The sequence below is a fragment of the Acomys minous genome (assembly GCF_964271855.1).
Source record: "Acomys minous genome assembly, chromosome: 7".
NCBI lineage: Eukaryota > Metazoa > Chordata > Mammalia > Rodentia > Muridae > Acomys > Acomys minous.
The window spans coordinates 97,924,822-97,940,584 of NC_140488.1; the positions used below are offsets into that span (position 1 = coordinate 97,924,822).

The 15,763-nt window shown below is 39.3% G+C and overlaps 2 protein-coding genes across 12 annotated transcripts in view; one reads left to right on the plus strand and one right to left on the minus strand.

Annotated features, from left to right (window-relative positions):
* The window catches only part of GPM6B (glycoprotein M6B), a 151,526-nt gene extending 147,822 nt beyond the window's left edge, over positions 1-3,704 (plus strand). For 4 of the 7 annotated variants that reach the window (XM_084790196.1, XM_084790194.1, XM_084790191.1 and 1 more), the window contains one exon: positions 1,674-3,704. In XM_084790196.1, the coding sequence (XP_084646322.1) occupies positions 1,674-1,823 (150 nt within the window). In that variant the 3' untranslated portion in view covers positions 1,824-3,704. Of the gene's footprint in view, positions 1-116; positions 1,264-1,673 lie in introns of those variants that run through there. The other 3 variants (XM_084790192.1, XM_084790195.1, XR_014780719.1) reach the window with 2 other exon arrangements.
* A 1,888-nt stretch (positions 3,705-5,592) lies between these two features.
* Positions 5,593-15,763, minus strand: part of OFD1 (OFD1 centriole and centriolar satellite protein) — a 49,669-nt gene continuing 39,498 nt past the window's right edge. For 4 of the 5 annotated variants that reach the window (XM_084788487.1, XM_084788490.1, XM_084788486.1 and 1 more), the window contains 6 exons: positions 14,500-14,600; positions 11,529-11,642; positions 7,831-7,985; positions 7,104-7,256; positions 6,534-6,601; positions 5,593-5,717 (listed from right to left, as the gene is read on the minus strand). In XM_084788487.1, coding sequence (XP_084644613.1) covers positions 5,675-5,717; positions 6,534-6,601; positions 7,104-7,256; positions 7,831-7,985; positions 11,529-11,642; positions 14,500-14,600 — 634 coding nt within the window. In that variant the 3' untranslated portion in view covers positions 5,593-5,674. The remainder of the gene's footprint in view (positions 5,718-6,533; positions 6,602-7,103; positions 7,257-7,830; positions 7,986-11,528; positions 11,643-14,499; positions 14,601-15,763) is intronic. The other variant, XM_084788489.1, reaches the window with a different exon arrangement.

Sequence of the window (15,763 nt, forward strand, 5' to 3'; positions counted from 1 at the left end):
AGGGAGAAACCCCTCAGACTATGAGCTGGCACTCACCCCTGCCCTGGTTTAGAGGTGTCACGCCATTAGCCCCCACTGCCTGTATCTTACCGCCCTGTTTTGTTCTTTTCCACCAGCTGATCTACATGATGGCTACTACATATAACTATGCGGTTTTGAAGTTTAAGAGTCGGGAAGACTGCTGCACTAAGTTCTAAATTGCATAAGGCCGATAAGGAGCTTTAGAGAGCTCAGCTCTGTAGCGTGAACATCACTGACACTCCAGACTAAAGCGGAGCCTAGATTTCTGCAGTTTTGCTACAATAATTTGTAAATAGCTTCAGTTAACTCACTTTGCATGGTAGACTAAATAATAGGACTTACTGTATGTGAATTACAAAAGAATTGGGTCTGCCTTTTCCCACAGTTTGAAAAGGATTGTTATTTACCGACACTGGTGAGCATCCTTTGAAAAAATAATTTTCTTGAACTTAAACTTTGAACAGTATCTCGAAATGAAGTATTAACACCTTGACATACCTGCATTTTCCGTTATTTTGCTTGCTTGATAATCAGCCTTAATGATGGAAAAGAAAACAAGTGCTGAAGATGGAAAATTATAACCTAGATTTCATTTTGTCACACTTTTCTAGAAAACATTTGGCAAGTATATTTTAAATTCAATTTAAAGGGTTTTTATATCACATGGTTGGTTCATTACCAAATAAATGCCTTTTCAAGTAGGCCAGGTAAAAATTTGAAGGATGTCACCCATTTGATTTTTCTAAAAAATGATTACATATTTTTGACATAACACAGTCACTTCTTTAAAACTCACAAAACCGTAACTTTAAATTGTCTTGCTGCATAGTTAAATGTTCCCTCAAAACCAGGTTCTTAAATTATATGTAAGATTGTAGTGGAAGACAAGTTGGGCCCAGATTTGAAGGTCTCATATATGTTGAGAAGGAAGAATGGTACGAGAAGGAAGAATGGCATTGAGCTGTGTAGATTTGTTTCAGGCAATAGGAAAATACATGGGAAGGATGTGTGTGCCACGTAAACTGTAAAGAATGATAAGGATTTTTATGTGAAATGAACTTAGAAGAAATGAAATAATGGCAGTTATAAAAGGAAGAATATAGTTTTCATTGCTAAAAATGTTAACAATATGGACTGCATACTTAGTTTTTAATTTTGGTTTTGATATTCATTTACTTTCTTCATGTTAAATATATAGTTCTATAATCATTTACTCAAAATAAACATTTTTTTACACTTGTAGGTCTTTGGGGGAATTTTTTTTTTACCCACAGATGAGTCTTTGCTCTACATTTTTAAACATTAAAAAAAAATGTGTTTCTGAACTTCTGCATTTGTCTTTAAAATTACTCTCAAAATGTTTTTTTTAAAAAAAAAAAAAGCACTGTCACAGATTTCATTTTACTTCTTCTTAACAATAACTTTGGCCATTTTATTCCCAAGTTCACTATATTTGCATACTAACTTTTCTTTAGCCTCTTAATATGAAGCAAACTAGTAGAGCATGCTCCGTGTCTGACAGCTCTGCTAGCAGAAGAGTATTAATAGCAAATAACCCTCGCCCCTTTCCAGCTGATCCGTCTAATCTGACTAGCAGCTCGCTTTGCCTTCTCACATGCTCACTAGCCATCATGCTCACCCTTCTTTTCCAGATCCACTTCCTCATGATACTGTCTTCTAACTGGGCTTACTTAAAGGATGCAAGCAAAATGCAGGCATACCAGGATATCAAAGCAAAGGAAGAACAGGAACTGCAAGATATCCAGTCTCGGTCAAAAGAACAACTCAATTCTTACACTTAAAGTGTTTGCCAGAGTGTGTCAGCCGACGAATTTACAGCTCTGACACATCATCAGACAGCTGCTCTGCAGTACAGATGTGTATCCCACCAAACAAACTAATGTAGACGTACCAACATTTCACTGTCTGTCTCAAGCTGCTGGGATGGATCTCTAGGAAAACCTTCCAGTGGGTAAATCATTTTCTTTAGAACAAATATTGGAGGTTTCATGTTAGGCATTTTAAAAGGCAACACTTTGACAGAATAACCGTTCATCCTTTGTAAAGTCGTGCCATGTACATTTAGCTGCTAGAGCAGTTCTAACACAGGCAATGGAATTACAGCATGCTCCTTCACAGGAGCATGCCAGTATCAAAGGATGTAACCCTAGATTTTCATATGTCACCTGTCCTCAAGGGTTATTAAAATAGAAATCGGTGTGAAGTTCATTTTTGATAGCTGACCTATATTAACTTCTGGCCCGTCAAAGATATTGTGATTCTCTCAAACTTTTAACAATTTACATGCCCCAAGGTCTCGAGCATTCATGTCCCAAGCCACTCAGAAATCTATCTAATGCTAAAATGAGCTGCAATTATGCAATTATCAGTGCAGAAGCCAGATTCTGGCTCGAGCTTTTCAAAATCAACTTTATAGTAGATCACACCGTAACAAAATCAGAGTGATGGTTTGGTGATCACCATTCTTGTTTGGAAACAAGTGTCAGCTCTGCCTTAATATTTGCTTTCAATTTCTAAGAATTTGTATTGTAACCAGAGACCCAAAATTCCTTCATAGACTTTTGTTCCATGAATATTTTTAATTAAGAAGTGTTACCTTGTTAAAATGGCCACCGTTCTAAACCATTTTTAAGTGGTCTGGATAGTGAGTTTACAGTTTCATATCAACTATCTAAAACCTAACTGCAAATTGACCACAGACCTCTGACCTCCTACTTTTATAGACTTTAATACATAAGTAATTTAAATTAGGGTTGGTATTTATTTCATTGTTTTCTTATCTAAATCTTAATTTCCTGGAATAATAATGTTTGATATTCAGCAAGTAAATTGCTTGAGTTTAAGCCATTTTCAAAAGAAACTTGCCTTCTAACTCATTGTGTTCCAGAACATTAAGTAACTAATAGGTACTGGGTATTAGTGATGGTAAGCTTTGTGTTGTACTTTCTGGAATGATCCATATAACTGTGGGGTGCATCAGTGCTTTTCAAAGGGGCTGCATAATATAGGGTTAACTATGTATATTCATGTTAAGAGTTAACTTGTGGTTTGGCTGTTTCCTGGATTTTAAAACATATACATGTGCAGAAATGTATTCAAATGAAAGGAAGCATACCTTTATCAAGATGCTATTAAAATCGAACATCAACTATTATATTTCATTTGGATTTTTTTCTTTTGGTTAATGCCGAAAAGCGCCTATTTGGATTCTTTTTAATTGGGAGACGCTCTCTTCTGTGTAGAAAAGTTGTTCCAAGATAGCTTAGTGTTTTGTTTTCCTGTTGCATGACAGAATTCAATATTTTTTTTCCAGCAGTGGAGGTGCTGTTAGAGTCCAGTGTTCTAGAAGAGGCAGTGTCTAAAGCCTAATTTTACTTTTCTAATTCTGGTAGCTATTGCCAGGAATTTTTGAAAGTTTTGTTCAAGTAGTCTAATATTTTTTATGTAAAGAGCATTAAATTTTGCTATGTATAAATTTTTGTAACCTAACAGTGAATCAATATTTTCTATCAGTGCCAAGGGCTTCCTGTAGTTCTATTCAAGTGTTACAATAAATATTTGTAGATAATAGTCAATACTTGTGTATGCTTATTTTAAAGATCTATTTAGATGGAAATAGTTGTGGATGTACTAAAGAGTAATGAAATAAAATTATAGCTTCATTCGCTTGCCTTTTTACCATACATAAATCCTATCTTTCTCTGTTCGCAGTATGGTGTCATTTTTGAATCAAGATTTCACATTGATAGAGAAATGTAGTCTGTGGGAGAATGCTACTGATTTTGCACGCGTGTGTGCACGCACACACATATTTTTAGCAAGAACAATTTGAGAAACTATTGTAACCCATTGGGCTGTATTTTATATAGAGTGCTACTAGTACTTAAGAGTCTGAAAAGCACAGGATTTTCATAACTAGCTTCTCCAATAAAAAGCCATCTACCTACAGGATTAACACATAGCTAACTAAGTCTTGGGCAAAGTAGAAATAACAGGAAACTTTAGTAAGGGTCTATATACTGTTGATTCATTTTCAAATGCAAAATCTGGGGGAAAAGGTTCATTTGGGGCTATAATGAAATCTAATTCTAATCATTATTCTCTGGAGCAGCAGCACTAGATATTACTTGGGATTTCACTCTTTAACTTGAAACATTACTGTCAGTATGATTACACATTTGGATTGTCTACACCTGACCTTTCTTAGTGAGGCCCAGCCTTTTGGCATTATGGACATAATAACATGTCTAAATGAGGTGTTGACTCTGGATCTCTACCCTTCATTTACATACTGCAGGTGAACAAGCAGGAGCTCAATACAATGAAATTTGTCTCACTTAATACCTTCTACTTAGGTTACATTTTGTGCCACCGGGTAAGCCATAGGAATCTCTGGATAAACTCCAGTGATTTAACAAAATCACAAGTGATCTTAACTGACCACCAGGAATCCAGCCATCAAACACAGGAACCTCCAGAGGGCACAGGTCTTCCCAATTACCTCTTGTAAAACGTTTTAATATGAACCCTTCGGAAGCAGCGGCAGGCAGATCTGAGTCTGAGGCCAGCCTGGCCTACAAAGTGAGTTCTAGGACAGCCAGGGATGTTAGGGAAAGCCTGTCTTGAGAGAAAAAAAAGAAGTCATTGTCGAAATTATAGGGAAACTTACATACTTAAAAATCAACAAGTCCATCCATTATAAATAAGGATCAAGGATTCTACAGTAAAGATGTTGACTTACTCCTGCTACAAAAAATCTTAGACAAGGTAACTTATAAAGAACAGAAATTTGGGGGTTTTGTTTTGTTTTTATAGTTCTAAAGACTGAGAGTTCAATAACAAAGGGCTAGCAAATTCAGTGACTGCTGAGGGTCAGGCCTTGATTTGTACATTGGTAAGTTCTTGGTACTTCTGAAAAGAATGACTGCTGCCTCTCCAGAAGGTGAGTTTGCAAATGGGCCTGTTGTAACGTCATTCATTCTATTGAAGAGGGTCTGCTTTCATGCCTTAATCACTGCTTTGAGGCCAACCTCCTACTACCATCACACTAGGGTTCCAACATGTGAGTATTGGAGGACCTACACATTTAACTACAGCAGATGACAAAATATTTATAGACATTACAACGAAAAACTTTGTGTTATGTCCAGGGAGAAAACAGTACAAGGAGGATGGCTTCCTGTTTTATATATCATAGGCTAAGTAAGGAGCAGGAAGCACACAACTTAAACTTAGCAAATGTAGGTCTAGAGCCTGAAAATATAAGTTTTCAAATTAGGCGTAACTTAAGACAAAACCAGAGAAGTATCATTTTAGTGTGTATGTAATGAATAAATTCCATTACTAAGGAGAGGATTACATAGGCCTCATGTGGCGATGCATGATGCCCCTTGACAAATCTTTGTGATTTCAAGGCCAGCCAGGGCAACAGAAAGATCCTGTCTCAAGAAATAACAGGGGTGGAGGAAAGTTCAACTGACTCTATTACTGTTGTTTCATACATTATGGTACCAAATTAAAACTGTTTTTTAAAAAACACTATACACAAAGTTTTTATTGACAACTTTAATTCCAGAAAAATAAGAATACATATTACACAACTTCTATGTGAGAAGCAAGACAGCTAATGTGATTACCAGATGTCATCTGGTTCTTCATGAGAAAAGCCTGGAAAGCTAAAGAGAAAAAATTAGATATTTTAAAAATGCATGCCAATTTCTAGAGCAGTGGTTCTCATCCTGTGGGTTGCAACTCTTTGAGGGGGTAGAAAATTCAAATGACCCTTTCACAGGGGTCACCCAAGACCACTGGAAAACATATGTATGATTCATAACAGTAGCAAAATTACAATTATGAAGTAGCAACAAAAATAACTATAGTTGGGGGGGGATCAGCACAACATAAAGAACTATATTAAAAGGAAGGTTCAGAACCACTATTCTAGATTTGCACAATGTTTCTATCCCATTTCTGTAGGGTTTTTGCCCTCACTTATAACTAGTATCAGGTCAATTTCACAAGTCAAATCACAATGGACTTTTTTGAAGCAAGTGGTGTTTTGCTTTGTTTTGATCTTTAATTCAGGGTCTCCCGTGTCTCAGACTGGCCCCAAACTATGTAACCAAAACTGACATTAAATTTCTAATCCTCCTGCTTCCACCTGAATGTTTGAATTATAGGCATGAAGCACCATGCCATTTATGAGGTATTGGGGATTGAACTCAGGGATTTCTACCTTCTAGTTAAACACTTTACTGAAGTAATCCCCCATCTCTCTTAAATTCATTTATTTGAGTCTTTTACTATGTAACCCAAGCTAGCTTCAAACTCTTGATCTCCCTGCCTCGAGTTCCTGAGTGCTTTCAAAAGTCAGTAATTTTTATTGATTCAGTAATTTCTTTAAGGTACACCCAACTATCTGATCATTTTTAGCTGACAAAATGAGCAACAATGATAGGCCTAAAAGACATAATGTTTGAAGAAAAACATACCTTTCATCCTTGTCACTAGGTGTCATCGTGTCCACTAGCGAACATTCTTTGCCTGATTTTTTTGAGCTCTGACAGAGGATGGAAAAAGAATTTTGAAGCAAGTTAACTTCATTAAAGAGGCTTTTACACTTGAACTTAGTGGGAAGGCCAAGAATCCATATACTTTTGATTTCTCTAATAATTATTTTGGAAACATATAAGGGCCTAATAAAAAGCCTCTTTAAAATGAAATTTAGCAAGCACATCAAAATAATCCATAGCATGCATTTTCAATACTTATAATTCAGATAGAAAAATGTTTCACAACCCTTAACGCAATGATACATCGCTACTGCTTCTTTTCAAATTAAAACATCCCATGTGGTACAAAATGACAAATCTAAACAAAGACTGAAATTTTGTCAATCTATTTTAAAGAATCCTGGTTCAAGTATTCAGCTTCTAGCCTTTAACCTTTTTGTCTTCAATAGAGAACACACTTTCCAAGGTGTTGGAATAAGCCCCACTCCCCAGCCCCCAGGACTCCCTTTCTCCTCTGCCACCCCAGACTGCTATCCATAGCACAGGTACCTTATCTGTACTTGATTCCTCCTGTCTCTGTTGAATGATTTTCATGTATTTCTCTAAAGGATTTTCACCATAAGCTGATTTGTCTTTCTGTTCTTGAACAGTCTTTTCTAATTCTTCTTCCATCTCAATCTTCAGTGATTCTTCAATCACCCTCTAGAAACAGACCAGTGCCAAAATAGGAAATACATGAACATGTTTTAAAAGCTTCTCAAGTCTTTAAAAATCATACTAACTTGATATTTATCCTGGTGGCACAACTTGCATACCAGATAAATATGTGTTTTTAAATGGAAGTCATTGCTACTATCAGACAGACATACATTTCAAGGAAAGAAGGGATTAAACCAGGAGGCCAAGAAACATTTCTAAGGCATGTTAAGTGGCCAGAGAAAACCCTCTTCCTAGCACTAAAATCAGAACAACACAGGCAAGGAGGGAGGCAGACTAGAAGCCACTATGGACTGACTAGATGTGCAGCCTTGCCCTGGCTCTTAAAGGAGTGCATGTACAGAGGGAAGTTACACAACAGATGAGAATACATGTGAACGTCTTTTCAAAACCAAGACACTCAGAAGGCAAGCATAACAGGAGAGGAGAGAGAATGCCTTTGGGATTACTCGCTGCTTCTGTGGCTTCACAGCACTACTGGTGTGCACACGAGCTCAAGGTACCTGCTGAAGGTATCCACTGGAGAAACTTTTATATAGAGACTTAAGTGACACATTACCCGCTCCTGCTCCAGTTTTTCCAGCTCTCTTCTTTCCCTCTCTATAGCCTTTTGCTGTTCATTCTGCCTTTGTTCTTCTTTCTCCCTCCGTTCTTTCAAGTGGAGTTCCCATAGCTGCTGTTCTTGCTGTTCTCTAGTGTAGTTCTGATCAGCACCTAGTAAGACGAAAATAGTGAGTAGCTGCCAGCATCAGATTTTTCAAATCTAGTCTTCTGCAGATCTGCTTGATTTTCTACTGATTCTGATAACCTGCTCTAGGCTGTTGCTCTATTTTTATTGTCTTCTAGCCCACAGACTGACCCCTAGCAACATATTTCTACTTTTATTTTCCTGAGATGAATATAAGCCGCCACACCACAAATGACCCCAACTGTCCTCCCTCCATGCCATACTGTCTTCACTCATCTCTTCTCTTCCTGCTTCAGCCTCTCCATAGCAAATCCCGCATTTCTGCCTTCACATTTGAGTACGATCCCTCCTCTATCTTCAGAACCATTAGCCCTTAAATAGGGCTTCCCAAAACCCTTTCTCCCTTCTCCTAAAAAGATGCTCAAATCATTCCTACCCGCAACCAAAACAGAACTCCTCCCTCTCCCCTTCATCCTCTGTCACTACTCTAGCAATATCACTATTCAAATACCTGTGTACTAATCCTGGTCCTTTCTAGGGACCATATTTTCCCCCCATTTTTATTTAATATGTGTTTTGCTTGTCTGTGTATCTGTGCACCATGTGTATGCAATGCCAGTGAAGGCCAGAAGAGGGTGTCATATCCCTAGGACTGGAGATACAGACAGTTGTGAGGTGCCACAAGGGTAAGGGAAAATGAACCTGGGTCTTCTGGAAGAATAGTCAGTGTTCTTAACCAATGAGCCAGCTCTCCAGCCCTTAGAGATCATCTTGAATTCTAATAATTTCCATGTCTTTCTTCATTTCCAACCATTCTCCCAAGCCTCACAAACCATGTTTTTAATGGGCTTTCTGTCACAGGCATGGGAAAATCCCACAATGCTAGCCTTCTCCCAAAGTTATACAGGTTCTTTCATCATCTTTGTCTAGGTAGGTCATGGACATACACAACTATAGTGCTAGCAACTCAAGAAGTTGCTAAGCCCACAAGTTCAAGGACAGCCCAAGCAATACAGTTTATCCCATATCCACTGAGCCATCAATGCTTGTGTGCTTATACAATTCATCTTGCTGCTCGAGACCTCTGTGTGGGCTGGAGAGATGGCTCAGAGGTTAAGAGCACTGACTGTTCTTCCAAAGGTCCTGAGTTCAATTCCCACATGGTGGCTCATAACCATCTATAATGAAATGTGGTGCCCTCTTCTGGCAGGCGGGCACATATGCGAGCAGAATACTGAACAAATAATAAATAAATCTTTAAAAAAGGGGGAGAGGGAGACCTCTGTGAGCTTCTTCTTACCCTCCAAGTGATACATAAACACACCAGCACATTACTTGCCAGTATGTTATACCCTCTTTTAAAAACATCATATGTGATTCTTTTCCCCACTTCTATTTCTTCTCAGCAAGGCCCATGTTTTAATTACTTGTCTGTTCCCTTTCACTCTTGGCACAAGTCCCTACCCTTCAAAAGTTTAATTAAGTCTCGATTTCACAGATGATGCTGGCCATTCTTTCAGGTCTGGCCCATGACCTACATTTTTTCACCCAAACAATGCCAATCATCAACAGTGTCACAGGTTCACTAGAAGACTTCAGACTCTTGTGTTGTGCCTTGTCCCAGATGCTTTGTGGGAATGGAGTTAGCTTTACTGAAAGAGAATGGCCACACACGTCTGTCTGTCTGTCTGTCTGTCTGTCTATCATCAATCTATCTATCCATGTTCATCATAAAATTAAAATATCAGAGGCCCACACTTATTTCCATAAGCACAACCACCCTTACCCTCTCCTTCTCAGTAGAGGAGAGGTTACTTCCAATGGTTCTACTTTCCCACAGGGAATAGCAGTAATAAGACTGTTGTTGAGATAAAGGAAAAAAAAGAAAGGAAAAAGGGAAGAGGAGGGAGGAGGAAATAGAGCAGGATGAAAAAGGGGGGGGGGACAAGAGAGGAAGTGGCAGCATTATATAGAAACTTCTTTGGACACAAAAGCAAAGGCCAGAAGCATTAGGTATCTCAGGAATATCACAATTTTACCTTTTTTGTGCCTAGATGAAGAGGCAGAAATGAACATATGGGAATTTTTCAAGTGACCAAAAAATAGCCATGCTACTTACTAATTATTTCAAAAGCCATGAATGTAGTCTCCTATACATCTCAAGGTAGAACATCTGCCTACTCACTGATTTCCCTTAGCTGTTATTTTGGCTACTTCCCTCAGGTTTGTGAACATCGCTGCTGTACTTCTTCATTACGCAACCCCCGCCCCCCACCATCCCTTATCCCAGACTCTCCATGAAGATAGGAGCTTGGTTTAGCTCACTGATTATACCCAGCCCCTAGACAAGTACCCAACAGAGAGAAGGCACTTGCTTGGGTCTGGTTAAATGAATGGTCTTCCAAAGCACACTTACCCAGGAGTGACTATAATCAAAATCTCTTGCTCCTTTCAGTAGTTCCTCATTTTCCTGAGTACAGTGGCTTAACCCAAGAAACTACTACGGAGAGGCTTTAAGCATGTTGTGTGTAGGGTGATGATGGCGTTTCTGTTTGGGCAGCACTAAGAGTCAGCTTTAAGAGAGACATTTCCTTTCAAGTTTGAGGCTGAGAAGAAAATGAGCTGGCTGTTGACTGGGCTGGAACAAAGCATAAAGTTCCTCTCAGTTCTGCTCTCTGCTCCCTCTACCAGAAGTAGATAAGCTGAAGCATGGGCCAGGAAGAAGTCTGATGACCACTTTCCTCTAGCGACAATATAACAATATCAACTTTTTTCAAGATGGAAATATAAAGCCTTTCTATCTTAATTTATGACAGAAATGAACAAATACTAAAATGTTGTGATATTAAATATAGACAATGGACTTGGCCATTATTTCAAGTTTCTAACCACAATTCCTAAAGATGATAAGATTCTTTATGGAACAGTTTTTGCAGAAGAAAAGGGAAAAATGTAATTGCTCTGTTTGACTGTGACCAAGTCAACATTTTAAAAAGACTAAATGAGAGTCTTGCTCTTAGAGGTTTTCGTTAGCAGTTTGCACATGGTCACAGAGGGAGAGTTTCTTTAGTATGACTTTAAGAACGACAACACCACGAGCCCAAGCCTGTGAATAATCTATGCTTATGGAAGCCCTACCGGGCCAGAGAGATAGCTCAGCAGATCCATGACAACTGACTTTCACAAGTTGTCCTTTGGCCTCCACAAACGGACAGAAACAAACAAACAAACAAAACCCACACAGCCAAAGAAACAACTAATGTTGGGCCTGGAGAGATGGCTCAGGAGTTAAGTGTTTGCTACCCTTCCAGAGGACCAGCATTTGGTCCCCAGAACCCATCAGCAGGCAGCTCACAACTGCCTGCAGCTCTAGCTCCAAAGAATTCAATGCCCTCTTCTACCCACATACTTCCATACATATAGACACATACTGACAATATATATAATTAATAAAACAACTCAAATAAATAAATGTAATAATAAGTGATTTGGGAAATACATTACAGCACAGACAGAATAGCACGCAACATGTGGCTATTTACTGCTGGTTTAAGAAACGAACCACTTACCTGGGTGGTCATATGAAATGGGTCTGGAAGGCACAGTAGGTGCAGCAACATCTATGGCAGGCATGTCACCAGCAGGGTGGAGTCCTTCTGCTTCAAACTGTTCTGGCTTGTTCCCTGTATCCACATAAAGTGCAACTTATTGTGCCATGAGTCTTTAGTAACAGTAGCAAGTGAAGAGAGTTCTATGCAGTGCAGGGTGGGGTGGGGTCAGGGGATGCGGGTGGATGGAAGTTGGGGAGTGGTGAGGATAATCATGGAACACCAAAACTGAACTAAAAGCAACTGGTGGCCCTTCCCTACAGTGTTCTAAATCCAACCACTTACAAAGTGCTCACCTTTCAAGTTTCTTTATATTTTAAAGAATTACATTTGTTTACAAAACTGTATTCATTACTCAATGAATACAGTTAACAGTGATTTTATTTGGTCTGCTGATAAAAATCCTTCAAATTCAATTTAAATATCAATGACTGAAAGCCAGTTACATCCTGGCACAGATGGGGGAGGGGCCTAACTGAGGAGCTTTGGTAGCTGAAGGCCACTGGAATAGGGAGTCTCATGGTTTGTTTTTTGTTTGTTAAGTAAAGAGGCTTCTGATGGGTTCCCCCTGCTCGAGTGATGCCCTACACCATGCACATATGAACCCTACCCTAACCCTAACCCTACACCATGCACATATGAACAGCTCTGACTGTGCTCTGTGGGTTATGAAGTTGGGAGGGGGACATGGCAGTGGGAGTCAAGAAGGAGTTTGAAGGGGAGTAGGCAGTGGTTATGTTCAAAATACATTGTATACATGTATGAAATTCTCAATGAAAAAAACTGAGGATATAACAAAGTCATTAAAAATATTTCACAAAATTTACTAAGCCTTTTCATTTAACTACACAAACAAAATATGATTCTTTCAGATTTGACAATGAAATTCACAAGCCTAAATGATAGGTTATATACAAATGTAAAGAATTCTCAAGCTAGAAAGTCTCAGAGGTAAGGGACCCTATATCTTTATACTTGTAAAGTAGAATCATACAATCCAAGGCAAGGCTACAGCCATGCCATCACTTTCTTGACTCTCATCTAAATTTTTGTGGACGCATGTGGAGGCCAGGTCAATGCTCAGTGTCTATCTCAGTCACTCTCTACCTTATTTTTTTGTGATAGGGTCTATCAACTCAACCTGAAAGTGCACTGAGTAGGTTAGGCTGCCTGGCCAATGAGGCCCCAGGCATCCTCCTGCCTCTACCTCCCAAGGGCACCACTCACCCAGCTTATTTTGAAGGGGTGCACTTTACAAATTGAGCCACTGCCCCAGCCCTCATTTGAATATTCTTTTCATCTCCATTTTACCAGTGAAGATGAAGTTTGCTGAGTCTGAAAATTCTACAGGATTAATATAACTTAAAGAAAATATCTTCATATTCCACAGAGGGGAAAACAAATTAACATTGAAAAATGTCCTTTTTTAAAACTGAAGTAACACCAACCTTGAAATGTTAAAGATTCACTTTATGGCCTAAGCTTTAACTTGGAAGCTATGAGTTATATCAATTTTTTCCCCAAGGAAACTCAAATGCAACCTAAAATCCTTTATGATAGCTACCTTCCTGAGCCATCTTGTCAGCTCAGCAAGTAAAGGTGCCTCCCACTAAGCTTGACTACCTTGAGTTCAATGCCCAGGACTCACAGGGTAAAACAAAAGAGCTGACTCATGCAAGTTGTTCTCTGATCTCCACATGTGTGCTATGGTACATAGCTACACATACACATATATACATGTGCATACACACATATATCAAAGTATAATAAATTTTTCAAAAAAGAAAAATACTAAAACCTACAAGAAGAACTTTATGACAGGCAGATCTGGGTCCTGGGGTCCTCCTCAAACTAAGGCACCAGCCAAGGAGAAATAGGCAGTAAACTTCCAACCCCTACCAAGACCTAGCCGACGAACATGATATTCTCCACCGTTGAGTGGAGAGTGAGATCTGACTCTCACACGAACTCTGGTGCCCCTTTTCTGACCACATCCCCTGGATGGGGAGGCCTGGCAGCACTCAGAGGAAGGATAGCAAGTTACCAAGAAGAGACTCGATATTCTAAGAGCATATATAGGGGGAGGAGGTCTCCCTCAATCACAGACATAGGGGAGGGGAGAAGGGGGGAAGTGGGAGGGAGGGAAGAATGGGAGGAAACAGGGGAAGGGCTAACAATCGAGATGTAATATGAATAAATTAATTTAAAAAAATCTTGCTACCACCAAAAAAAAAAAAGAAAGAAAAAAGAAAAATAAAGAAATGTAATTGTACCATATCACAAAATAGAAATGTCCAATATACAACTTTCCTACATTTTCTACTTACAAAAATCAATGTGTGTGTGTTACAGTTGGGGGTAGGGGATGAGGAGATGGCTCATCAGTAAAGAACATTTGACTGTTCTTAAGGTAAGATGCAAGTTCAATTCCCAGCACCCATGTGGCAGCTAACAATCATCTGTAATTCCAGTCCCAGAAAATCTGACACCCTCTTCTGACTATAGTTATGGGCACAAGGCACACAGATATACAGGCAGGCAAAATACCTCTACACATAAAAATAAATACATTTTTAAAAAATTGCTATGTGACTAGGGAGATTAGCTCTATAAGGAAGTGCTTGCTTTGAAAGTGGAAGCACACAAGTTAGAATTCCCAGAACCCACGTAGAAAGGGTTGGGACATTGAGTGTCTATAATCCCAGCATAACTAAAGCTGATGCAAGTCCAAGAAAGGAGAATCTCAGTTAGTCAGCTAACAGTCCGTGTAGCTTGGCCTGCCAGTATGCAATGGTGAATCAAGAGACCCTTCCTTACACAGGGTGGAAGATGAGACATGACATATCTGAAGCTTCTGACCTCCACACAGGTACCATGGCATATATGTAAACATGCACATATATACACACAAAACTGAGTATTCAAAACTTACATCTGAAAGATGGTTCATACTCCTCATTACCTTTCAAAGATTGCTTGTCCACATTTGAACATTCACTTTTGTCTTGCGTTTCAGTTTGTCTCTGATACAAACTGGATTGGAAGAATAAAATACATGAATATGAAGGGTTAGTAACACAAAAAGCCAAGAGAAGAGGGTGATACAAGTTTCTGGTTGCTGAAAATAATTTACAAGTTTTTTCTCTTTTTTTGAGACAGGTTCTTTGTGGCTGGCCTAAAACTATGTAGCCCAGACTGACTGCAAACTCCTGGCAATTCTCGTGGCACAGCCTCCTGAATTTAGGGATTATAGGCCTACGCAGTCATACTTGGCTCTGACACTCATTCTTCATTGGCTTATAAAGAATGGTTCTAGGTACTACAAAGCAGGCTCAGTGGTTAAGAGCACTGGCCACTCTTGCAGAGGACCTGGGTGCAATTCCCAGTACCCACACAGCTTCTCAAAACAGCCTGTAACTCCAGTTCCAGGAGATCTGACACCTCCTTCCAGCCTCTGCAGGCACCAGGCACATGTGTGGTACAGAGATATACATGGAGGCAAAACATCCCTACACATTACAAAAAAAGCACTTGCCCAACATGCATGGGATCCTAGTTTCTATATCAATACATTTCAAAAGAGAAGAAAAAGGAAAAATTATGTGTGGTGGTGGGAGAGAGAATGGACCCAGGTAACTGAGCCTGCCATCAGGAAGTGTTCTTGGCAACTAGTCTATAGTTACTCAGGCACCTCCCTTGTTACACGCCCTCCCTTTAGTAGACATTGCTCCAGTTAACAAATACTGTACTCTCAATACTATTCTTAGGGTAGTTTTCCAGTAACCACAAAACAGTTTCTAAAAGACAAATTCCATATGCCATCAGCATAGACCAGCTAAAGATGAAACTCCACAAGCCAAACTATGTCTCAAAGTGTGTTGACTCTATATACTATGGATTTTGATGCTCTTTTTGGCTTTCTCATAAGAACATTCAACACAAGCTGAACATGGAGACGCATGCCTGATGCCTCAGAGTTCAGGAGGCAGAAAGGCAGGAAGAAGTTTGAAGGCAGCCTGGGCAACAGAGTAAATGAGTATGTCTGAAAACAAAACAAGTGCAATATAAAAATAAATAAATAAATAATATTAAAGAGCCAGGCACAGCATGGTGGTGCACACCTGTACGCCTGTAATCCCAACATCTGGGAGGCTGAGGCACGGGAACTCTGAATTTGAGGCCAGCCTGGTCTACAA